At 39.5% G+C, this 27401-nt stretch overlaps 1 protein-coding gene across 2 annotated transcripts in view; it reads left to right on the top strand.

Moving 5' to 3' along the window:
• Positions 1-27401, top strand: part of thada (THADA armadillo repeat containing) — a 200325-nt gene that overhangs the window by 156039 nt on the left and 16885 nt on the right. Inside the window, exons 34-36 of one of the 2 annotated variants that reach the window (XM_041789514.1) lie at positions 148-220; positions 778-928; positions 1023-1145. In XM_041789514.1, the coding sequence (XP_041645448.1) occupies positions 148-220; positions 778-928; positions 1023-1145 (347 nt within the window). Of the gene's footprint in view, positions 1-147; positions 221-756; positions 929-1022; positions 1146-27401 lie in introns of both variants that reach the window. The other variant, XM_041789513.1, reaches the window with a different exon arrangement.

The raw sequence follows: 27401 nt of genomic DNA, 5'->3' as shown, positions 1-27401 counted from the left end.
AGACAAATAGGTAATTGTAGTTTCTTATTTTAAGGTCACACCTGAAGAGGCCTATAGATTTTTAGTGGTGCAGTTACACCCCTGCTGATTTGACTAAAAACATTTTGAAGCTGCTGTCATCAACATCATTGTGATTTTGTGTTTCAGTGTGGAGCTCCACTGTGCCGCCCTCACGCTGCTCTCCCAGCTGGTGGTCCACTTGGTGACCTCTGACCCCCAGGTAAACACTCATGGTGTTCTTTTACTTTCTAACTAAGCACAGAAAAAAATGTGTAAATCTTTATCTTAAATATTGTTGTGACTATCAGCAGTAAGCCCAGGAGGAGCAGACACACTTAAAAACTAATATGTTAGAGTGATGTTGCTGTATTTAACCTTGAATCGACTCAATTTCACATTCTTTAGCCAAAACTATACCATAACCATTTCTATTTTTAAGTCATCTTTTTTTAAAAGCCAACAATATGCTGCCTGTTTTAGAAATAATGGTGCTTAATGTGCACTAAGGCCCAGCTAAGACCAAAGATTTGCAAAGCAACAAGAAAATTTTAGAACATTGCAAGGTACAGTTGCAGCTGCATGAATTGAACAATTGCAACTGTAATCAGGCTGACTGATTCAGTTTGTCACATCACCACAGCCGGTTTTAGAACATAAGGCACGTCCTTTGTCTCAACAGCCAATCAGTGTCTCAGAACCCATTCTGTGCTGCTAAAGAAACTGCTCCACTAAAATCTCTCATAAATCTTTATACAGATGCGTTTTTGTGTTATCCAGGGTGCAGGTGAAGTGTCCTGTTTGGCCCAGTGGGCTGCGCTGGTGTGCTCATGCTGCAACGAGGAGCAGCCAGAGGAAGTGAAACTGACAGCTGCAAAGGTGTTAGTCACCTGTACATCATCAGTGCTGACCAGCCCCCTCCTGCCGATGGGTCAGTTCCTCTTATCAGCAACAGGAAGGTTTAAAGTTCAATGTTGTGTCTCTATAAAAATGTTAAATCTGTGTGTTTCTATCTCTGTGTCCAGGTCTGTCCACCACAGTGTCCCTGTGGAGGAGTGTGTTCAAGCTGCTGCAGGATGAGGATCAGGAGGTCAGAGATGCAGCGTCTGACTTCATCTGTCACATACCAACAACCTCGTTTCATTCAGGTACACTCACATGCACATTTATCTCATACAAACTTCAAGCATTGTTTGTGCAGAATTCATATACAGTCATGGACAAAAGTGTTGGCACCCCTGTAATTTTTCCAGAAAATACACCATTTCTCCCAGAAATTGTTGCAATTACAAATGTTTTTGGTATCCACATGTTCATTTCCTTTATGTGCATTGGAACAACACAAAAAATCAGAAGAAAAAAGACAAAATTGACATGATTTTACACAAACTCAAAAAATGGGCTGGACAAAATTATTGGCACCCTCAACTTAATATTTGGTTGCACAATCCTTGGGAAAAAAATAACTGAAACCAATCACTTCCTATAACCATTGAAAAACTTCTCACACCTCCCAACTGGAATTTTGGACCACTCTTCTTTTGCAAGCTGCTCCAGGTCTCTCAGATTTGAAGGGTGCTTCTTGCAACAGCAGTTTTAAGATCTCTTCATAGGTGTTCAATTGGATTTAGATCCGGACTCATTGCTGGCAACTTCAGAACTCTCTAGCGCTTTTGTCTCCAACCATTTCTTGGTGCTTTTTGAGGTATGTTTGGCATCATTGTCCTGCTGGAACACCCATGACCTCTGACCCAGACCCAGCTTTCTGACACTAGGCACTACATTGCGGCCCAAAATCTTTTGATAGTCTCCAGATTTCATGATTCCTTGCTCACAGTCAAGGCACCCAGTGCCAGAGGCAGCAAAACAACTCCAAAACATCCTTGAACCTCCACCATGTTTGACTGTAGGTACTGTGTTCTTTTCTCTGTAGGCGTCATTCTGTTTTCTGTAAATAGTAGATTGGCATGCTTTTCCAAATAGCTCTTCCTTAGTCTCATCTGTCCACAAAATGTTCTCCCAGAAGGATTGAGGCTTACTCAGGTACATTTTTGCAAACTCCAGTCTGGCTTTTTTATGTCTCTTTGTTAGCAGTGGGGTTCTCCTCTGTCTCCTGCCATAGCGCTTCATCTCATTAAGATGATGACGTATGGTCCGAGCTGACACTTTTGCACCCTGAGTCTGCAGGACAGCCTGAATTTGTGTTGAAGTTGACTGAGGATGTTTATCCACCATTCCAACTATCCTGCGTTGCATTCTTTTGTCGATTTTTCTCTTCCATCCACGTCCAGGGAGATTAGCCACAGTTCCATGGGTTATAAACTTCTTGATTATATTATCAATTATTAAATTATGTCAATTTTGTCTTTTTTCTTCTGATTTTTTGTATTGTTCCAATGCACATAAAGGAAATGAACATGTGGATACCAAAAACATTTGTAATTGCAACAATTTTTTGGGGGAGAAACAGAGTATTTTCTGGAAAAATTACAGGGGTGCCAATACTTTCATCCATGACTGTATAAAGTATAGCATGAAGTTTGCAACAGTAAGAATAAGAATGATCACTAGGATGATGAAAGATTGTAGGAAATACCAGATGGAGAAATGAGACCAATTTGATATAAAGAAAAGAAAAAAACATTGAAATAAAGATAAATGTTCACATAATATTTTTGAATTAAGGACTGTTGAAATTAAGTAACGATTTCTTAAAAGTGGTTGCAACCCACTTTTGGATTTCAATGCACCAATTGAGAACTAGGATTTACACAAAACTTACTGTTGTTTTTTTACTAGGGATTTAACAAAGTTAAAATTTCACGGTACAATAATACCTCAGTAAAAAGTCCACAATACAGTATTTATTGTTATATCAGAAACTCCAAAACAACAAATGAAGACTTGAAAAACAAAGTGATGTTTGCATTTATTAAACAGTTGCACTTTGGATATTACAATAAGTGCAAAAAAGTGCCATAGGTGTGCATTAGGCTTAAAAATATGTACCTATACTTTGGCTCCAGTTTTTACTAACCTTCTGAAATCTTTGTTGTTCACCTTTGAAAATAGCTGTAGGTTTTTGGGGGAACAGTCACCTTATGAATCTTTTGAGCCCTCACACTTGTTGTTGTGAAGTGGGATTGTGAATGCTTTCTTAAAAATCTTTTGACCTGGCTGGATTCTTCTCCTCGCATCTTGCTACGGGGTGATGATTTGCCAAGTAGCTCTCATGTTACTCGTATTCCCTATCAAGGGTGTCACCTCAGTCTGTCAGAGTCTGCAGATTGTTTTTTTATTTTTCTGTCACCTTTTCTCCTTCCTTATTTCTCGACACAGGGAAACCAAAATGCTTCCACACATCAGATGTAAAAGTCGCCAGAGCCTCCACAATCTCAAAAACATTGTTCTTTGTTGGTTTAGGCACGCCCGATGCCTTGATGGTATATTGCTGCCCCACTTTGTCACTCGGTTCTCCTTCGCCACTCATAGCATCCACTAGGGCTGAACAATTTGCAAAAATAATCTAACTGCGATTTTTTTCCCGAATACTGCGATCCAATTTAATATGCAATTATTCTTGGGTTCAGCTTATGTATTTTTTTTGACAAATTCAAGCAATAAATGATTCCATAAATAAGACCATGTTTATTAAAAACAATGAAATTATTTCCAAAGCAATTAATCCATGGTAGCATGAATCAGAATATGGGGGTGCAACAGGCTTTAAGCTATAGAGGAGGTGGCTGGGGTGGAGGAGGTGAGGCTGGCTACCAGCTGATTGCAGCTGGCATTTGACTTTCATGAAATAATGCTAGGCTTCATCAGTTTTAGATAGAATGAGCTAACCATTTTGCTTGTATTGCAAATGTATTGTCCGTTTCTTTGTTTAAGGGCATTATCATTTTTGTGTCACTCATTTTTATTAAGAACAACATACATAAAACACATTATAAAAAAATATCACTTGAATGTTTGCATAATGTACATAAAATCTCTGCAGCTGCAAAAAAAATGATTTATTAACCTGGTATTTTGACACATTTCAAGTTCAAAAAATATTGCAACCTCTGCCATTTGAGAATTGCAGCAGGCCATATTGCGATTTAATCTAATTTGCAATTAAGTGCCCAGCCCTAGAATCCACCAATTTTTCATTTTAAGATCAAGCCACTCAGGAATAATTAATACTTTTCTTTAAAGTTTGTGGTATCAGAAAAGTATCAAAACTGGACAACCTTTTTGACAGTGCTTTTGGTAGGACACATTTTAGGTATTCATGTTTGCTTTTAATGTTTATAAAAACATAAAGTTTATAAGTTTGTCCCAGCACTGCTAATTTGATTTACTGTGTTTTTGGTATCAATCTTGATAAAATGATTTGACATGATGAATCATACCTCTTTAGATTTTCTGCAAACACAACAATACCGTGATAATACCGATAACCATGACATTTTAGGTCATATTAGCGTGATATGAAATCTTGATATTGTTACATCTATGCTATAAAGCGTCATCCTTAAAGTCTTTTAATTTAACACAAGTACAGTTGAAATGAAAATGACAGTAAGAAAGAAATGACTAATGTAGATCAAGGAAGGTACAGTTATAGAGTCCTTGGAACAATGCAGCCATGCAACATCACTACCCAGATGCATTGCATAATAATGGCTGCCTTTATGGGAATGTATTGTTAAATTTTTACCAAAAGGTAGAAGCCTAGTGTGTTTCTTTGCACAACATATGAATAAAGACAAATGTTACTCTCATAAGGTCAGTATGTCATAAAAAAGGGTTATCTTTAATTACATTTTATTATGAGACACAAAAATAAATGCATTACAAGGAGCATACCCATTTTTGATCATATTTCTTTGGAATGACACGAAACCTGCTTTTAAATCGGTCTCCTTTTCCAAGGAACCCTTGTTTTCACGCCAGCATCTCTGTGGCAGCTGTAAGAGATTTTCTTATACAAAATCAAACATACCAGAGCAGAGGGAGGCAGCAGTGATAATGAATATGTACAGAAATACACAAGCACAAATACACACATGTATAAACAGACACATAAAAACACCACAAACATGCTGATGGTAAGCAGGGTGATGACATCATTTCATGTGAAGGGTCGGGGAGCGTTCCTGGAATGAGGCGTGCACAAATGTGTGCTTTTGCGTGTCTGTGTGTGTGACAGGGTTTGAGGTCTTTTTCTTAAGAAGTGTGTAATGACAACTCAGCACACAGAAACACTCACACACTAATGACAGTGTAACCCCCTCAGTGGACCAGCAGCTGCCCCTCACATACACATTTCCTCCTCCTGTTCTCGCTGCAGTCACTCTTGGTGTATTTTCCTGCAGAAGTTTTATTTTGTCTCTGCTCCCTGATCTAATCTGTAACACAACATGAGACAGAAAACAGCCCCTTAGCAGGCGCTGCACTTTAATCACAGAAATGTTCATGAAGTATCCCTGACACATGATTTACACAAACATGTTTACTTTATTTACTCTAGAAACATCAACTGGATATCTTTGTTTGCATTTTTTCATTTTGAATAATTAGAAAATAAAAAAGCACAGGTAAAAACTCTCATCTTTCACAGTAGAAACCTTAGAATTCTCAATTATGTTGCCATATTCAGGGATATTCATTATTGTTAAATGCCTCAAGAAAAAAATATCACAATATAGTTAAAAAAAATACATGTAAGTGCTTAATATTTATGACTCACCTTTTCAACCATTAGCTCCATCAGTTTTGAGTTGGTAGCGCTTATTTTCTGCTCCACACAGAGTGATTCCAGCAATTCCAGGAGTCAGCTATCTAAGCACAGAAAACAGCCTCAGGGTCAGCTTTTTTGTAGCTGCACTCACAGCATTCTTAGGTGTGAACTTCACATTTTGGGACTGCCACATTATTTAGTGTCACTTCTTCCTCACCAACCATTCAAAATCAGAAAAGTGCAGCACTTTGGTTTAGGATTGGGCTGTATCCAGTTTTCAAAGAGGTGGTGAACACTTAAATATTTTTTTTCAGCTATGATAAAACACATCAATGCTGGTGTTATTTATGACATTTGCATCAGGCAGCAGTGCTGCAGGACTCTGTTACTTTCTGACAAGGGGAAGTCACTGTCACTGACACACCAGATGGATTTGTTTGACACATCCATCCGTAAAACCAAGACATGTCAAGTTATGATAAAACTGACACTATAGCAGCATCCACACTAATGTGTTCCGCCATAATTGCATCGGCCTCTTATGGCTGCTTGCTTACGTCACGACTCCAACGCACCCGGAAGTGCTGCCTCTTTCTTGTGATTGGTCCTGTCACTTTCTTACAGGGCCCAGTCTGCTCTGATGGAAGCTTTGCTTCGCATATTAACGTACCATTATGACTCAAAACATTTCTGTACATGTATTCCGTCAGTACAGGATGAATCTGTACTGACCGTGGTTAGCATAATTAAGATGCAGTCATTTTTTAAAAAGCACTTTTGGCTGAAACAAAGCTGTTTAATGCTTATTCCCTACCAATTTCTGTCAGTCATCCTTTCTAAAGCTCAGTGGCTGAACCAGCCAATTTGTGCTGCATGTGACTTCACATTAATCACCTTTACAGCCCGCCCACCAAGTGAGGGTACGGGTGTCTGTGGAAATGCTAACTATTTTGGGGTCTAGCGTACCGAACCATTCCAAACCATACTCAATGAAACTGGACTACCTGATGGAAACAAGGGTTTTGTCAACGGTAAACTCATCAGAATTGTCTGATTTGTTGCAAAGTTACTAGGTCTACAGCTGTTGATGAAATCAGATGAGGTGTTTTTGTGTTTTCTTTGTGATGTTTCTTTGAATAAAGACAAATATTTAGAATAATAAGGATTTGAAATAGACTTCATTATTACTACCAAAGGCCGGCCACACACTAGATGATTTTTCAACCTGAAACTATTTTAAAACTGTGGGAAAACACGGATGTCTGTCCATACCGTCTTGCTGTCTCTCCATGACAGGCTGTCCTGGCTTGTGTTAAAGGTGCAGCAAAAATCATAAAACAAGGGAAATATTCAGGATGAAATCCTGGCTGGAATTAAGGTACAGTTGTGTTCATGGCTGTGAGCGGTGAAAGTACGTATGATCTGTCTGGTGAAGCTACCTGGTTTGCTCGCTCTCATTGGTTGTTGTGGGTACTCCGTCAGCGACAGTACGACCTAGAATCGTAAATATCAATGTTTGATATTTACGATTTAGGGTCTGAAAGGCTAGCCACCATGACCTTGGCTATGCTATTCTCATACATTCTTTACACAATTTCAGTATTTTCATTAATAATGCTTTTATTTATTGATGAACTTTAAGCTTAGTTTTTACAGATTTGAGTGAATACTTCTAAAAATAATCACTGTTAGCAGGTTTGAATGTAAAGACTATCAGATCTTCTACCTAACACAATATTTGGAGTAAAATGTTAAGTAAGCTTTTGTTTTAGGTGTTTTGATACCAGAAGTCTCTCCATATGGTTCGTGTGTTTTTGTGTGCCTGTGTGTAGTTTATGTGTTTTTGTACATGAGTGCAGACAGGGTCAGATAAGCTGTGAGCTGACAATCAGATATGATGCAGAGTTTTTTTCCTCAGCAGGAAGACAACACAATACGTATAATTACAGAGTGGGTGTCCTCGTGTGTGTTACTTACCGTAAATGCGTCATGTGGGTGTGAGTGTTTGTCTCTGCTGTTTCACTTTGCTCCAAACCTCCGAGTCCATCATGAAAGTTTTACTGAATTCCTTCTTTTACTTCAACACGTGTCGTACGCTCGGGGAATGTGGAACACACACTGTCATACAGCACACACACGGAGCAGAAACAAGAGAGTAATTAAATGATTTAGATTCTGGCCTGACCAGATGAATTCCTCACATAAATGAAAAACATCAGAAAAACCTACAAGCAGTCACGTCTCACTGAGTGTAAAACAACAATAATTTAAATATAGAAAACTGCCCTAGTTTTATTTTGCCAGCCTAAAGTTTAGTTTCTATAAAACACCCAAAGAAGTAGTTGTGGATTGAATGAAGTCATTGTGACTGTGCCACAGCACTTACAACTCATTGTTTTAAACACATACATATAGAATTCTCTCTGAAGACATACAGTGTTGTGAAAAACTCATTTCCTCCTTCCTAAATCCTCATCTTTTGCATATTTGTTACTCTTAAATGTTTCATATCTTTAAACTAATTTTAGCATAGGACACAGGTGACCAGAGTAACTATAAAATACACTTACTGAGTAATGATCACATTTGTTCAAGTAAAAAAGACATCCAAACCTACATTACCCTGTGTGACAAAATAATTGCCCCCCTTGTTAAATCATGAAGAAACTGTGATTAACAAAACTTTTCCTGGAAAGCTGAGTTCAGTTTCACTCACTCCAATGAGGCCTGATTACTGCCAGACCTGTTGAATTAAGAAATCTCTTAAAAAAATAACCTGTCTGATAAAGTGAACAGGCTACAAGATCTCAAAAAGCAATGCATCATACTGCCATCTAAAGAAATTCAAGAACAGATAAGAAAACAAAGTCATTGACATTGACATCTCTCAGTGTGGACAGGGTTACAAACCCGTTTCTAAGGCATTTGGACTCCATGGAACCTCAGTAAGAGCCATTATCCACAAAGGGAGAAAACCTTGAACAGTGATGAAGCTCTCAGGAGTTGTTGGCCTACCAAAATGACTCCAAGAGTGAATCGACGACTCATCCAAGAGGTCAGAAAAGAACCCAGAACATCTTAAGGTGTACAACCTCACTTGACTCAGTTAAGGTCAGTGTTCATGATTCAACGACAAGAAAGACACTGGGCAAAATGGCATCCATGCGAGAGTTCCAAAACCACTGCTGACCAAAATGAACACAAAGGCTCATCCCACATTTGCCAAGAAACATCCTTATGATCCTCAAGATCTCTTTTTGGAGAAATATTCTGTGGACTGATGAGGCAAAAGTATGTCCTGTTGCATCTGGCATAAAAATAACACAATATTTTATAAAAAGAAAATCTTACCAACAGTCAAACATGGTGGTGGTAGTGTCTGGGGCTGCTTTGCTGCTTCAGAATCTGGACCACTTGCTGTAAATCAGTGGATCCCAAACTTTTCACAGCCAGTACCCCTTCAGACATTTGACCTCCAGCCATGTACCCCCTACTCTCATGCGCTTATAACCACTAGAAAAAGAAATGTGTCTGTAAGCCTGCCGCCACCCCCACCTCCCACATTTAGCACGCATAACATACAAATAAAATCTCTTATAGGGAATTATTTCTCACAAAATAGATTTATTTAAAAGCATTTTTTGAGTTAGAAACACCAGTTCACTTTTGAATGAAGAAAGTTACATTTCTAGAACATATTCAGTTATGAACTTGAAACTGTTAAGTACAAACTCACCACAGCTTTAATGAGAAGGGTGTCTGACTGAACATGTGTTACTTTAAGAATTTTGGACAATTCAGGACAGATTTCCTTCTCCAAGATCAATCAGAAAGAAAAATCCTGTTTTTATTTTTATTTTTCACGTACCCCCTGCGTCACATTGTGTACCCCTGGGGGTACAAGTACCCCAGTTTGGGAATCACTGCTGTAAATGATGGAGCCATGAATTCTGCTCTCTGCCAGAAAATCCTAAAGGAGAATGTCCAGCCATCAGTCCTGGATCTAAAGGTCAAGCACACTTTGGTTATGCAGCAGGACAGTGATCAGAAACACCAGAAATTTCACCTCTGAATGGCTTTTAAAAAATTGAGTTTTGGGCTTAAATCTGATTGAGATGCTGTGGCATGTCATTTAACAGGCCTTTCATGCTAAAAAACCCTCTAATATGGCTGAATGAGTGGGCCAAAATTCCTCTGCAGCGATGTGAAAGACTCATCACTAATAACTGCTTGCAGTTGAGGGTGGCACAGCCAGTTATTAGAGTTTTGGGGCAATGACTTTTCACACAGGGCAAGGTACATTTGGATGACTTTTTTCCCTTAATACATGAAATCATCATTTAAAACTGCATTTTGTATTAACTCTGCTAACTCTGTTGAATATCAAATTTTGTTTAATGATTTGAGACGTTTAAGTGTGACAAATATGCAAAATATACTTTTTCAGGACTGTACAAGGTAGAAACTTTTTTCTATTTCATGGTGAGGGAAAGTTAACAGTTATCTATATTGTAGTGAGTTGTTTACATACACAAAGACAAAAGGAGATGGTTGAATATACATTACAATAAAGCACACCCTTAAGGGGAAAGTACATGAAGTATTAGTCATGTTTCCCCGTATTTATATAGATGAGTCTTCACAGGCTGTTTTATTCTTTTGCAGACATGAAAAATACTCATAAGAGCTGTCAAGAAATACTTTAGTTTCAGGTTTTCAGTTGCAGAAAGAAATATTGACTCAAACTGAGGAAAGGACAAAAATAGATGCAAATGAGTTGCACTCAAATGTCATACATCATTGACCATGTTTCTGTCTACAACAGCTTTTAAACCCTGATGTAGATATGAGCCGAGAATTACCAGGCCTTTTAATTTATTTATTTACCATTCTGAGAGTGTCATCAGCAACATCTGGATTGGTCAACACGTGATCAAAGGCTGAAGCACTGTGAGAATGATCTCTTAATGAAGTGGAGAGGGGTGCTCAATTCTGCAAACAGTAACCTAAAAAACAGAGAATACAGAAAGTCTTTCCTGAGGCAAAAGATGACATAAGAATAGAAGCTGCTGAAATCCAAGACTGTTGACTACATGAAGAGATCCGACAGTGTGATGAAAGTTTTTCAGCTCACCACGGCCTCTTCCGAGATCCCTTCGGGGAAGGTTTTTCTGATTCAGATTCTTCTGAAGATTGTAACAGGGGGCTGGCAGGAAAAGGTCTGGATAAAGGCTTCAGCTGTTTATTTTTACACTTGGAAATAACCCGGAAAAATGTTGAAATTTTAGGAAATTTTCTGTGCCTGTCTGAAAGCAGCACGCCACAGAGGAAATGGATGAAAACATGGGTAGGTAGTTTGGTAAATAGGAGGAAGGTAGATCCCTCTTTGACTCAGAAAACAAACCTGACTGTGTGTTTGTGTGTCTTTCCCAGGCTTTACCAGTGTGTGTGTGCTAAATAAGTGTGTGACTGTGTGTGTGTTTTATGACCGTCAGTGTGTGAGGTGTGAGCTCCTTCAGAAGGAGGTGTGACTGCTGCTCCTTTGATATGGAGGACATGCAGAGAGGTGGGAACAGTCTGGATGCATGCAGAACACCTCCCCACCACCCACATGCACACACTATACACAGAATACATTCTAACTCAACTAAATTAGGAGTAAAATGATGTGTTCAGTGTCTATCCCGAGCAAATCTTAGAGCCAGTGAAAACTAAAGGAAAATTTAGTCTATTGATCCTCCTCTGAATTATTTTTTTTTCAAGTTTTCTAGTATGTTATTAGCATAGCTTAGCATGAGGAGTGATGGTGGGGGTCGGGGGGTGTGGCTAGCCAGGCTTCATCCTGATGCAAAAGTAATCTAATTTGATGTTGAAGGCAAACAGGCTTCTTCCCTGATTTTTAGATTTGGTTGTCAAAAGTCTAAATATAATGTACTGTAGAACAGTTCAGTAATCCTCTTACCCCTGCTCCTCTAAACTACCTTATGCTGTCAAACATTTCCCTTGTTAAGAATGTTTTTTTTTCTTTTTTTAAACAGTATTTAATGTACTTTTTGATCCTTAGCAAGTTCTTTTTTTCTAAACTGCAAGAAGTTCCTTATTTTCTTTCCCAATAGAAGGAGATTTTCATTCATACAGGATTTTAGATACCATCTGCTAAATAAAGCACAAATTACAAAATAAAAGCATTAAAAAAAAATTGTAGAGGAAAAAATCTAACCTGAAATTTAAACCCTAACTGGGCCACTTTCATGGCGAAGTGAAACTCCTGAAAATGCTCACATTAACCAGGTATCATGGAATATTAGTGAGTCAGTTTGTAGTTGTGCTCCTGCATATTTCTTAATGTATAAGAAATACTGTATTTCACAGAAAAGCACTTTAAAGCTGCGTCAATGCTCAAAGTCAGTGTTTCACACCACCAGTGTAGCAGCCATGGGCGTAGCACAGGGGGAAAGGGTACTGATTACCGGGGCCCTTGAGAAGCCTGCATGAAAAGTGTGTTTTATTTTCTTTGTAATTAGTGTCATTATTGAATCAAAAGTCACTAAATGAATCAGTCAACTGACTGAAATTTGTATCAAATAGAGTACAATACTGGTATAAAATACAATACTGGGGGGAGCCCCTGCTCCTCCTTTAAAAATGTCCAAATGGTGTGGTCCGGCACTGCAAATAATACAAGTAAATTAATGCAAGTAAATTCAATTTAACGGTAGTAAAAATTTTGCTCATAAATGGGGAAATTATGGTTCAAAAATACATTAAAACACATATATATTTGTAAAAATGGCACATTTGTTGCTTGGCTAGCCAGTTAGGGGGGGCCAAAATCCTTAGCTACGCCCCTGGTAGCAGCAAAGCATTCATTAAGGCAGGGGTTCCCAATCTTTTAAACCCACAACCCCCAAAATAACAGTGCCAGAGCCCAGGGACCCCCACCATCCCTGGAGGTTGTGGAAGATGTTGTGGAATGCATCAATAACAAAATTACATATTAAGGAGTTTTTGTACATATTAATTAAATTTAACCTCAAATCTCAGTTAAAAGCTTTGATTTCTATTTTAAATTGAACTCTTTTAGGGATATTTTTGCAATGATGGATAGAATATACCACTTAAGAATTTGTTAAATGTCACTTTCCATTTTCTGAAAGCAACCCATGACACCCCTTTGGTGTCTCAAGACCCCCCCAGGAATCCAGACCCACAGCTGCATTAAACTGATGAATCTTAAAGTTAAGATCCTAAAACATATTTTTCTAAATTTATTTGATTTCCAAGTCAAGACACTGATAAGAATGACTGGCTTTTTCAATATGGAATGTGTTTTTAAAATTCGAAATAATTGGTTGTAAACATGCATTTAGTAAATGTGAGTAATTGTGATGAACCGGGAAAAGCATAAGTGATAGTGACTAGAGCCCTGCAGAGGAAGAATTTCTCAACCCTGCTCCCGCTAAATTTCTGACCATTACCGTGTGCCGTCCAGTTCGCCCACACTGACAACAAGTCTGTCCAATTTCGCCCACATGGTGCACAGGTTATGGCAATCCGTGTTTACTATACAGAATAAAGGACATTTACTTAAAGGAATAGCAATATTATGTTCACTTACTGTAAGTACCACCTTGACAAAGTTTCCTCCCTGAATGAAGGAAAACTCTTAAAACAATCATGAAACTCACATCCTCATCATACATAACAGTGCCACACACAGATAAAACAGCAGCCAGGGGACACAGACTGATTTAACTCCCGGTTATGACTTAGTAATAGCTAGGGGTGAGTATTGGCAAGAACCTCACAATACGATACTCGTCACGATACTTGGGTTACGATACGATAGTATCACAATATATCAGGATATCATGATATTGTGATATATTGCGATATTCTACACAGTTAACTAAAAAAAATGTAGAGATGATTTATGTGTAAATCACACAATACGTTGGTGGTGTTCCCGCTATATTTCACGGCAGCAAGACAGAGCTTGCAAACGGAATTTCCTTCCTCTAACTCGCTGTTTGTGCTCCCTGTTTTAACTTTGAAGCCTAAATGCTTCCAAACGTCTGCTTTGAATTGTGCAGGTGTTGTTATTTTGTAAGCCATGTGGAGGTGCGGAAGTCGTATTTTACTAACAACTCGGCCAAAACATGAGTTTTTACTTTTTACAAGAAGAATCGACATTAAGAGTTGAAGTATCGATATTGTATCGGATGTCAAAGTATCGCGATATATTGCCGTATCGATATTTTTTCACAGCTCTAGTAATAGCAATGTCAAGGTAACATTTACGAAACTTATTTATCATTTATCAACACTGATTTGAAAGTAATACAGTTTCCTAAACTCTTGAAAGTTCTTGAAAATTGGAAATGTCAGCGCACTTCCACCAGCTCTGTGCTGTTACTCTCCTCATTATTAGATGCTACATGCAATGATACCAATTTGCATGAAAACTGATGTTTTTTCCCCCTAAATCTGTAGGAAATTGTTCATATTTATGATTTTGTTGCAGCACAATTTTCAAACCAGTACACCCAAGAAGTCTTCTGAGAAGTATCAAGGATAATTGGAGCAACGGTGTGGTGAGCAAATCAACACAGACACAGACAAACACGCTGCCAATTATCGTCGTAAGATTGAAAAAAATATAAATCCTCCCCAGTAAGAAAGATCTGCAGTTCAACTGAGAAAACAGATTTTGTTCCATAATCAAGCAGGATTACAGCTAAACCTGCCTTTTATTGTGAAATAATTTAATTTTACTCAAAGATTTACAGCTGTTAAGATTTAATAAAGCTGTTGAATACATGTGTGAGGAAGAACAAATCTAATTTATTCCCATCTCTCCATATAAGAGGAGTGAGAGTTTTCCTTGCTTCTCTCCAGCTCATGAACAACAAATCTCCTCAGAGCTTCTTTAATAAAACTTAAACTGGAAGGAACTATTCATATTTTCCCTATCAATCACAGGATGCCCCACCATGGTAGGCTTCTCTTATCCTGCTTTTTTGCCTCTTCAACTTAAAATGGGACTTAGTGATTTAGTAAATAAACATCATGCTGTATTAAAGAAGACAACACTGTAGATTGAGACCATAAACTCAATAAGAAATTGTTTACTGAGGGACTAAACAACTCAGTAGGAACATCTTATCACAGACTTCAGTCAGACCTGTTTTACAGAGAGACATGTAGAGGTTCGTGTTGGCAAAGGTTGCACCAAATCAGCTGTTGTACTTTTTTGATGTCCTATATTAGCCTCTGTCTGTCAGAAAGTAAAAAATATCCCTCATCCCTGCTGAGATCTTGTTGACCTCCCTTCCTGTGCCGCTCTGCTGACACACTTGTTTTTATAGTAAAACATTACCAATCATAACCGACTTTTCTAACAGACCTGAGCTGGATACATGCCATGCCCTTCCCCATGTTCTCTCATTTAAAGTGGACGACACAGACGGATGGACATGAACAACCAGCTGAAGTTTACTCATTAAACACAGCTAGCCTTGTTTTAGTTCAACACTCACTCAAACATTAAACCTGGTGTGTCTGATTATGCCCAACACATCACTGGAGAATGATGAGAACGCTGTTATATGCCTTTAATTGCCCCCTGGGGACAATGAAGTTTTTTTGAATTGAATTGAATTGAATTGAATATATCAGAAAAAATATCACAGTTTGTCTATCTTTTCATCTGCAGCTCTAGCCTTTGGCGTTAAGTGAAAACAGAACCACGAGTGTAGTTTTTATTCCTCCATGTTGGACTGCAGCTGTGTGAGATTGTAATGATGTGCTGGTGGTGTGGATATAAGTCACATGTGTGGAGTAATGACTGATGTCTGCAGGCTGTGAGTGCGCCGTTTAATTTCTGTGTCGTGCTTCAGATTGTGATGTACTTTGAGATATATTTAGTGCAGTGTGAGTTTTTATGGAAAAGAAGCAGAGTCTGGCGCATATGGTTCCTGTGTAACTGTGAACATTAATAATCAGACTGTAATGTAATAGCAGATAGTACATTATTGTGGATTAACGGTCTATTTTAGGCATTTGGTTACCAAATGACTGCACTTTAGAATTTGCATTCATCAGGGCTATTAAATTACAAATTCAACTGGGCCAAATTTCAATATCAAGAAATGTAGCCGGGCCAGACATGTTCGACGCCCAGTAAGCAGCTGTTAATGTCAAATTTCAAACCAATGCAGATCAATCTGATGAAAAATATGCACTTTTTATCCATGGTCTCTCTTTTTAAATTTGGCAACATTGAAAAGGAACATGAAAAAGTGCATAATAAACAACAACAGAGCGGTATTTTGAACAAACCTGTTGTAGTATAAATGTTTTTTTTCACTTGAATAAAAATAAAATAAAATTATTTTAATAATCATTTTGGTCACATCTTGCCCAGGCATATCTTGCATGAAAATAAATTTGCACAGTTACAAGCTACAACTGAAAAGGACATGTTTTATACTTGTTATCTTAAGGCTACTTCTGTCAGCATCACTAGCAACGCTTCAAAACAACAGTGCTTTGTAGGTAGACTACACGAGGAGGCTACGCGGAGTGTTGCATTCACAGTCTTAATAAAGATTCATTAAAAAGGGAGTTTTCATGCCTCATGAAGCCAAAGCAAACTGTTTAAAAAAAAACATAACTAAATGATGTTTAAACTGGAAGTTTGGTTGAGTTAATCATTATGAGTAGAGTGTTCATAATACCAGCATGCATAACTTCATATGATTCAAATAAATTAAATTATATTGATACATGAGACCCTAGCAACAGGAATAGAAGTCTCAAAGAGCCAGTAGTTGGTAATAACTTGTTTTAATTACCAAAATATTAAAGGCAAACTCCAGCACATTTTCTAAATTGTGCAAAACATGTGTTGCCACTTTGACAACATTTCTATGGATGTGGATTAGGGCCACTGAAAGGAATATTTGAGATTCCTTTTTTTTCTTGAGAGAAGAAAGTCAGAATTCTGAGTAAAAAAGTCAAAATTCTGACGTTTATCTCAGAATTCTGACTTTAATCTCAGAATTCTGACTTTAATCTTGGAATTCTGACTTAAATCTCAGAATTCTGACTTCAGTCTCAGAATTCTGACTTTAATCTGAGAATTCTGACTTTTTTTCAGAATTCTGATTTTAATCTTGGAATCATGACTTTTTTTCTCAGAATTAAAAAAAAATGCATCTTAAATTGTTCTTTTCAGTGGCCTTAATCCTCTTCTGTACATTTCAGTATTGAGATTTTGTTGTTTTTCCAACAGTTTCAAAATGTGCATGAGTTAATCTGCAATATTAGTTGGATTCATTCCTCTCCTGCACACCTGTCTCATGAAATGGATGTATTTTTATTAAGCTTTGATATTGTTTTGAAACCACCAGTCATTAAAATAGCCAATAATGTATTGATTTAAAATGTGTGGGATTAAAAAGTACCAAAGAACTGAATAGTTTAGCTACTTTAGTGTGATGGGTGTAAGCTATGATATTATTTATTCTGTGGATCTGAAAGATATTTCTAGGGTTTGTTGTGTAACCCCTAAGTGTCTAAATGGACTGTCAGTCTCCTTGTAAAATTTCTACATAAAGTCAGGATGAGCTGAGCTGATGTGAAATCAGAGTGGGATATATACAGAAATATTTCCCCCGAGTAAGCAGGGAGGCTGATGTTTACATCACATGACCAGCTTGATCATGCACATTGTCAGCTGCATGTTACTCGTTCCTGCTCTACAGGATGTTCTGCTCTGCCTTTGTTGATATTGTAGAAACGCACAGTAAAATTATCTAAGATATCTTGTAGACATCAACACAGACAGGCTGCTGTGAAACTTCATAGAAATATTCAGAAGTAAATGTGTGAACAGCTTTTGCTCCTTGTCTCTTAAATGAAATGATGTCAGAGACAGATAGGAGCGTCTGCTGCCTCCCTGCTGAGCTGACTTTGATCCTTTTGCTGATCAGCCAGAGAGCTCAGTCTGCTAGCGTGTTCTCTGTGTTTTATCTCCATGCTAATGCTGCGCCTCACTCGGTGCTGTTATTGTTCATGCTGACTCTTCCTGTTGATGTTGTTGTCGGTGCTCTCCTGGTTCTCGTCAGCCTCAGGAGGAAGTCTAAGGCTGTAAACTCTGTTTTTATTTCACACCTCCCTCTCTCTCCGTCTTACACCTTCTCTTCCTGCAGACTCGGCTCCTCTGCAGCGTCTGCAGCAAACACTCAGGAAACACTTCACTCTGGGGTCCTGCTCTTTTCACTGTAACAACCTGCTCACAGTATGTTATCCTGTACTTTGAGCCCACATTTCCTAGTTTGCAGAAACACCTCTGTCCACACTCTGCAGATGATGCTGGAGTAAAAATGCTCCTCTGAGCTGGTTTGATATTAAACAACGAACACAAGAAGAAGAATTTACTCCCCTTTAGATTAAGTGTACACTACCAGCCAGGCATAATTCCTGTTAAAGACTCCGTTTGTGTCGAGACATTTAACAACTGTGTCACAGCTCAGTTTTATTAATATTATTATTATTATTTTGACATGTATGTTAAGTCAGGGCTGTCAGCATGGATGAGCACAATATCTCATGCACCTTATATGCACTTCTCACGTACTGAGAATTTAGAGTATAGAGGGCTTGCCCATTTTACCCCAAACCAAGCACATCTATTGGCCAAAAAAAGACAAGAAAATGATAAATAAAGAGCCATATTGGCCTTGTTTTAACAGATATGCATGACCAAATTAGTAAAATATGTTTGTGGTGTTTCTTAATGACCCTGATGAAAGCCATAAGTTGAAACGTGTCAGTCTAACAAAGTTGTTCCCCGAACTTCAACTGTTGTTGAAGGTTTCTGGTTCCACATTGGCTGAACAGTTCAGTCATACAATGAATCAAGTCACTTGCAGGGGGATTTGTTGAGTCGAAACTTCAAATGAACAACTGACAGCAATAAAACACAGCCAACATGTGCCTGTTGTGAGGGTTTTTCTTTATGAAGACAAGCAGTCTTGCATGTTACCTCCGTTTGCATTGTTTGTAACAGGCACCTGCACAGTTACCTATATTTTCCTTCCAGGTATTTAAGTCTTTAAACATACTTTGTGACGCCCCAAACACTTATGCTGTGGCGTTAAGGTCCTCACAAGCGCCGATAAATTGAGATAATAGAAAAAAACGGGCAATGTAACTGCATTTTTAACGTTATTTAGAAGGTAAACACAGACCGTCACAAGCAACACCCCTTAACATCTGCCTCACTATCACCATCCATCTATCCATCCATCCATGCATTTTCTATACCCCTTATCCCATTGGAGGTCGCGGGGGGGGCTGGAGCCTAGCTGTCAATGGTCGAGAGGCGGGGTACACTCTGGACTGGTCGCCAGTCAATCACAGGCCTCACTATCACCAGTTAATTCAAAACCAGTTAATCTGTGACACTGGTCTTGCCAGAACCAAAGGAACTTACCTGTGGCTTCAGCAGACTATCAAGCCCGTTCTTTTTAGTGTAGGTGTTTGAGAGTGAAGACTGTCTCCTCTTAGGCATGGTGGCGAAAAGAGTAGTTACAAACAAATAGGCAAGCAAATACGAAGCAGCAGTTCCAAAACCTAGCATATGAAGGGGACCTGAGGAAAAGAACACGACTGGGAAAGGGGCGTTGCAACAAAAGCCTCCGGCTGTATGGAGAACAGAGGCATAGTCCCCGAGTGATGATTCACCACATTTTACAATTTTGTAGAAAATGTGCAAATATTTGTAATTTTTTCATGGCACCAGTTACTAACCAGTACACCCAAGAAGTATTCTTAAGGGTGTAAGGGACAATTGGACCAAGAGGGGGGTCAGCAAAGTGAGACACCCAGACAGACAAGACAGCTCTCCAATTATAGTAGTAAGATTATAGGCAAGAAGCCATTGTTTTTACAAATAAATGAGATATGACACAAAAATATGTATCATTATTCCAGTAAAATTTACAAAACTTTTATTCATCATTTTAGATTTTATATGAAGATACTTTCAGTATTGCATTCCATAATTGTATTAGTTTTCAGTGAAATTCTACCTCTACTTTTCAATTCCCACCTGTTGTTGCTGTATGTTTTAACTGTGTAACAGCTATACAGTTTTGTCTACAGCAGATGTAGTGTCCAAGATGGTTTTTTTTTTCTTTAAGCCAACAAATTCACTATAAAGTAGGTTCTAGCTCACTGTATTGAGGATAGGATGTCAGAAACAAGTATGTGATTTCAGACACAACCTGAAACATTAAATGTCAATATGCTGAACATGTTAACTCATCTATTAAAGAAACAGTGTTCTCCTTACATTTGACTCAGCAATGACCTCTTTCTTACCCCAGTAAGAAAATCTTAAAGAAGAGAAATGAAAAAAAATTGTGAGACATGATCTTGTTAGTATTCTGTTTTGTTTAGAAGTAAGTCACCTAAATAAAACATTCAGATTAAAGTTGGAAGTTTTGTGGTAGAGAAGTGTAAAGCTTGGCACACATTACAAAATAAAGTGCAGATATTCAGCCTGATTTCCTTCTTCTGACTAAATTCAGCAAAGGAATAATTATTGGATAGTTCTAAAGATTATCTTTACAGATTATCACGAGAAAAGAGTGATCTTTGTTTCTGACATTCTGATATGAGGTCATAAATATTAAACATGTTGTAGCATAAATCCTGTTGTGTGGAAGCAACGCTGAAAGCAGCTGGCATGAGCAGGACTGTACTGTGGAACCAAACCATGTCAATTAGGACGCAAGCTGACAAAAGGAGGAAGCACAGCAAACACGGTCATGGCAATGATAGTAAACATGAAGCACAGAGTTAAATGCACTTTTAAAAGAATACCAACTTGAAAACATGTGCAATACAACCAAGCTACATAACGTAGCTGAGGACTGAAAACCTTTGACAGTTTTGCAAATCTCAAAACCCATATTTTATTTACATATAGACTCATTGCTAAAGCTGAAGTTAGTTAAGCTACATTAGTTACATTAGCTTATCCTGCATTTGCTAAAGCTAAGGAAACTAAGTTTGTTACTTTAGGTAAATAAGCTGCAACATAGCTGAAGACTGTACACCTACTGTTTTGAAAATGTTATTTGCCTATATTATATTTGTTTACAAAAACTACATAGCTGAAGCTTAAGTTTACACCGTAGTAGTTATGTTAGCTTATGCTATGTTTGCTGAGGCTAACATAGCTACGTCTCTTTTTCCTGTGTAGTTAATTTGGATACCTTAGCATTAGCTATTTTCGCTATAGCTAACAGTGCTAAATTTGAAGCTAAAGTAGCTTCATTGGCTTAAGTAGTGATGTTTACTACTTAGTTTGCATAGCTTGGTTAGCATAAGCTAAAGCTATTGAAGCTAAAGCCAGCTCCTGTAGCACAACTTCTTCTAAAACAGGTCATTACATAATTTCAATCAATCTACCAACCAACCAACTTTTTGTTTGTATAGTGCCAGTTCATAACCAAAGTTATCTCAGCATTAGCATTAGAAAAAATATGTTTTGAGAGTGGAGTGAAGCGGAAACTCTGAACAAGAAATCGGTTCAGATTTTAAAATTCATTTAGCGTGTGGTAGGCTTTAGTCAGTCAACCATTGTGTAGTTCTTTATAATCTAACGTTAGCTTTTTACTTTTGGCCGTTGTATTAACTCCGTAAAAGCTTTGAGAGTAGTGTTCATTCAAGAAGATCATTTTGGTGAACAAAACGTGAAAGAAAAACTTTTTTCCTTTTTTTCTTTTTTCCAAGGAGTTTATTTTTAGAAATAATCCAAAACCCCATGAAAGACAACTTCACTGGTTTTTGTCATTGGAACATGCACATGCCCTGCTGTTCCATGCAGAATGGGTTGGGATGTATGTAGCTTATCACTGAGGCTAGGACTCTGTAGCTTTAAACTCACAGTCGAATAATGGAAACTCAGCAGAGATAATAATGTCCGAATGTTGCTGTGTTTTATGATTCCAGCTGATTTACTTATAAAACACTTTGTAAAAACAGAGATGCAGAGTGTTTAACAAGGGAAAACGAAAACATTTAATTCAGCTTATAAAAATAACCCATTTCAGATTTTTAGAAGGGTTAGACTGTTTCCAGGAGAACCTCGACGTTCAGTTTTTCCCTCTCAGTCGTGCCCTGCCCGTCTCATATGCTGGAGCGCCAGAGCACGCCAACTGCAACACACAGCCTCACCCAAAGCCATTCATTCACCAAGTGGCTCTGACATTGTCATCTGCAGAGACGAGGTTGTTTGACATGAACTCACACACTCTTCCAAGGCAAACAATACCTGCTTAAAGTCATGCCAACACTCACACTCACACGGCTGTTATAGTGTGTAAGACAATCCCCTTGAGAAACGGAGTGTTTTGCGCCAAAAGCCTCAGGAGGGAAATCATGTTAAGCGATGTGTGAAACTGGCGTAGAAAAGTGGATAAACTGAGAGCAGCTAAGATTTCCTATTATGCCTCTTAATGTTGGGGGGGTTATGTGTCTGTGAGGACTCGACATCAGAGAGCAGGACCGTCCCAACGAGAGGCCGCTCCTCGGTAAATAAAAGGAATTTGTCACTCAAGCTCCTAAACTCTTAAATCTCCTCTAACACGGTTCAATCAGCGGCCTCTAATGTTCCCCGGCTGATTTCACGCCTCCTCTCTGATCCCAGCCCTGACCCTGTGTCTGTCCTATACTGTATATGTGCTGATGGGGGTCCATATACCTCCACCCTCTCCTCTCATACTGGTAGTGTTTTGGCTGGTGGCTCTGAAAGCCTTTTGAAGTGGCTGCTGTTATCTGGGCGTCAGCTGTGGTGACAATGGTCAAGGTGGAACAACAACACACTCACAGACACATAAACACAACCTGTGCCTGCAAGGACAACTGGAGTCATTAAATGAAGTCATACGTTGTGTTTTCCCTCCGTTTGATGTGTGTGTTCTTACACTCACACTTCCTCCTCTCTTACATACAGCACAGAGTCTGACAGGCCTCCTAGGAGCTGTTTTCACCCATGCACTCCTCGAAACTTTGGTCACAGGAGGTGGCACATGACAAAAAAAGAACAATATGGAGATGGAGGACAAAGCAACAGAGTCTGCTGCAAAGTAAAATATTATAATCAGAATGTTTTTCTTTCAATCGCTGTTATATTAGTTGGAGACTATCCTAAAATCAGCTGAAGAGCAAAGAAGAAAATATCAGTTAAGAGATAATGTTATAAAACAGCTTTATTACAAACACAGAGATTGTTCACCACTAAACAGTTTATGATCCATCACTGGTTTAATAAAATCTTTGTTTCCACCCTTTTCTGCTTGGATGCTGGCAAGAAAAAAATCTGGGTGAAAAGTCAGATGTTTGTGTTCAGACATGGAGTATTCATAGCTTTCAGTCACATAACTGCAGAGGCCTGGAGGTCAGGAAAGCTTAGAAGAGTAGCAGCTATCACTAAATACTAAGTGGTGCTGCAGCACCAGGGACTTTATTTTCCATCAGTTTGAATTAAAACATGTTTACATCACTTTTAAACCACAGATAAACTTAGAAATTGATTGAAACTGTAGGTTTTTGCCATTTTAGACCTGAATACAGCACTTGGGATACTACTTAATTCACTTACATCTGAAAGCCAAAGCTTAGCTTTAGTGATGTTTACACTGCGGTATATCTAGAGCAGTGGAGAATCATTCTCCTTGCCCTACTGCCAGGATATAAATCTACAAAACCATGGTTAATTTTCTGTATTTATGATGTGTTTGGATCAACAAAGCTGCCTTTTAGGACATGAAGGGCAAGAACTGCTTCATTATGAAAGTATGGGTGAATGCTAATTAGCTAGATTTGGCTAGTTCCTTTTACTGAATAATTGGATCAGGATCACTTTCAGCTGTCAGTCAGTGTTCCCACAATGTATTTTAGTTAAACAGTCGTATTTTGATTAAACTATCACAATATTTGTTGGGATGCATGATATTACATTTCTGCCAATATCAGATATGCCAGTATTTACAGATTTATTTTAGCTGATATCGATATTTAAATATGTTTTTCAGACCTAAAACTTCAGTCCTTTGAATGCACTTGAATGTTTAAGGATGGTCAACATATGTTAGTCCATAAAACAAACTTTAAAGTTTAAAGAATGAGGATGAATAAAGAAAAAGACCTTGTCTGACATAGGGGGATATTTTTTCCTTTTATTCATTCTTTTACTCAATGTTTGACATAGTTTTCAACTTGTTGGTTTATGTCTGATAGATCCATCCAGCTACAAAGCTGTGTATACTGCAGCAGAAATCTAACTTTGTTTAAATTGTAAAAATTAGCACACTCAGTACTGACTTAGAGATTAGTTTTCTTATGAAACACACATCAGTCTGCAAGCACATTAGCTAACTTATAAAACAAAGCTTAGCTTGACCATTTATGACCCCTGTACAGTGCTTAACAAATTTATTAGACCACCTGTCATTGTCCAGACTTTTACTAAGCTACCTGCTATAGCTTAACAAACTCCCCTCTGGAAGGGTTATCAGAACAGGTACGGCGGATACAACTCAGGTCTCTCCTTTTACGTTTATTGCACACACATACAACAAACGCCCGCGCATTTGCTTGATGGTTACAAAAGTAGTTAGACCTTAGTTAGGTTGTAAACCTGCAATGTAAACACAAACAAAAACCAGAATTAACCAAGGTAAGTTTACAATCGCTCATGTGGCATTAATCCCTGTTTGAGACACTAGCAATACTAGCATATAGTCACTCACCGACGAGGCGTACCAGTCCTGATGAACAATAAAGTGAAAATGAAACCTAAGGATTAAATTTACTTTTGTAGCAAACCCTGTCCACTTCACACACAGTTGGGAGATCGGGAAACTCTAATCAAAACAAACCTCAAAGCAAATGAGAAATAATATAATGACTTTCGTTCTGGTTTGATAAACATATATAAAATAAAATACACCTACCACTTAAGGTAATGTAAACAGAACAACTTTAACTGCTGGAAAGTTATACACCTCCCACTTGGTCTACTGATTCTAGAATCCAAGTAGGCCACCATAACCAGTCAAACAAGCTCTTAGATATAAAGTTCAACCCATAACCAGGCACATAACACCGCATTTTTAAAGATGAACATGCCATGTCTTAATACGAAAAACTGTAAGCACAAAGCAGTTCCCATGCCCACAAACAACACACATTGTCCTTGATGACATTGTGGAATCCTTCACCGAAACACACCACTACCCCTAGGAGGGATGGTGGTGGGGGGGTCTTGATCCATTATCAAACACACCACTACCCCTAAGAGGGATGGTGGTGGGGGTCTTGATCCATTATCAAACACACCACGCGGTGGGGATCCATTATCAAACACACCACGTGGTGGGGATCCATGGCTTGTTCCTCCACTGGTAGCAGAACCACCAGTCTCCTAACATCCCTGTGGAGGATAGTGGTGGGGTAGTCCCCCACACTTCGGCTTCTTTTGGACTGTCCACTGGAAACTGGACAGCTTTGGCATGTCCTCACCCTCACGTCTCGCACTATCCCCTTCACATCAGGACAGACCTCCACGACTCGACCCAGCCTGAACCGACCTCTAAGCGCGTTCTGGTCAGCTAACCACACCAGGTCCCCTGCTGCAACGTTCCTAGCAGGAGCATGCCACTTTTGACGGACGAAGAGGCCGGGGCCTGCCAGCTGGCTCCACCGCTTCCAGAACTTGTCGACCTCGATCTGGATCGCTCTCAGACGCACGAAGGGGTAAGTCGGGTACTCAAACCCCCGGCAGTCTCCACTGGGACCTGCTCGACCAAGCAGAAGAGAGTTGGGAGTGATGACTTCCACAGTCTCATCTTGTACCTGAGCCCTGGCACCGATTGGCCTCTCGTTTGACAGGTTAGCAGCCAGGTAGAGGAGAGTCTGAAACTCCAGTGCTGTCAGGATACCTTCTTCGCCAATGCTGCTAAATGCTCTCTTGAGTACGCGGACTGCTGCTTCAGCTGCCCCATTTCGATGGGGAGAGTCTGCTGGATGAAACACCCATTTCCAGTCGGTACCTGCAGCTAGTGCGTTCTCCTGGATCTGATCCTTATTGATGTTACTTAGGAATTCATACAGCTCCTGTAACACTGGCCTGGCGCCCACAAAGTTAGTCCCTTGATCTGACCAAAGCTTTCTAGGGTGACCCCTGAGAGCTGTAAAGCGCTGGTACGCTTTCAGGAATCCTTCCGTTGACAGATCTACCACAATGTCTGCATGCACTGCTCTCGAAGCCATACAGCTGAACACCACACCCCACACTTTCATCTTGTGTCTTACAGTGTCCCTAACGACGTAAGGGCCGAAGAGATCCAGAGTCGTAAACTCAAAAGGTGCGGCTGGTTCAGTTCGTTCGAGGGGAAGTTCACTCATCACCTGCTTGCACATCTTCGCCTTGGTCTTTCGGCAGTGCATGCAGGAGTCAATGATGTTTCTGGCGATCCTTGGTCCCTGCACCGACCATGCTTTGGACCTCACCCGGAGGAGGGTGCCAGCAACACCTTCATGGTTAGCTTTGTGGGCCTCTCGTGTGAGAAGGATACTGATCCATGCACTGTAGGGAATCAGGGGCACACCTGTCCCTCCCTGTGTAATGGCCTGGACTCTACCATGGCATCGCAAGAGCCCTGAAGCTTCATCTTTGCTGACAACAAGTCTGTTTAGTGTCGTCAAAGGAAACGCAACTCCCTTCTGGGCGGCTAGGCACAGGTCTTGGAATGCAGTTTCAAGTTCTCTCACTGTTAGTACCGCCTCCCACTTTACTGGCATGGAGGCCCTCCCTACATGGGCCAACCACCTCTTCACAGCTCTGCAGACATAACTGACCACCCTACAGAGCTTAGCTAGAGAACTATACCTAGTTGGATCCACTAAGTCTATGAGCATAGCTCCCCACAGCGTCTCCGTTTCCCTGGTCTCAACTGAGGTCAGTTTCGACCCACTTCCTGATGATTCTGGAGCCTCACTAACTCCATCCGTGACCACTGAGTCTTCACCATCAGGATTGTTGAGGCTCAACAACTTCTTGGCTTGAGTTCTGGTGAGAACTGCCGAAAAAGCCTTTCTCTGGAGCTTACTCACTGTCTCCCTAGCATTAGCTGCCACTTCTGAGGCAGACTTCATGGGCCAATCTTCAACTGGACCAGACAGGAACATGGGACCTTTCTGCCACACAGAGGTTTCATCAAGCCGTTCAGGGGGGCTTCCCCTTGTGATTAGATCAGCGATGTTGAGTTCACCTGGGATCCACCACCAGTCAGCTATGGGCCCAGCCTTCCGAATCTCTCCAATTCGGTTAGCAAAGAACGTCTGGAATCCATAGCTCTCTCTCTGGATGGCTCCCAGAACCGTCTGACTGTCAATGAAATGGTACCATTTCTCCACGTCCAACCGCCCATGTTTCAACATGTACCCCTTTAGGCGTGTGGCGAAGACAGCCCCACAGACCTCAGCCTTGACCGCGTCACCTTTCTGGTCGAGGGGAGCCAACTTGGCCTTAGACTCCACCAACCGTGTGACCACACCATCTGACGTCTCCCATCTCAAATATAGCACAGCG

The sequence above is a fragment of the Cheilinus undulatus genome, linkage group 6 (genome assembly GCF_018320785.1).
Source record: "Cheilinus undulatus linkage group 6, ASM1832078v1, whole genome shotgun sequence".
In the NCBI taxonomy this organism is placed as follows: Eukaryota; Metazoa; Chordata; class Actinopteri; order Labriformes; family Labridae; genus Cheilinus; species Cheilinus undulatus.
The sequence above is the reverse complement of the archived record's forward strand: the minus strand, read 5'-3'. Positions and strand labels throughout refer to the sequence as shown.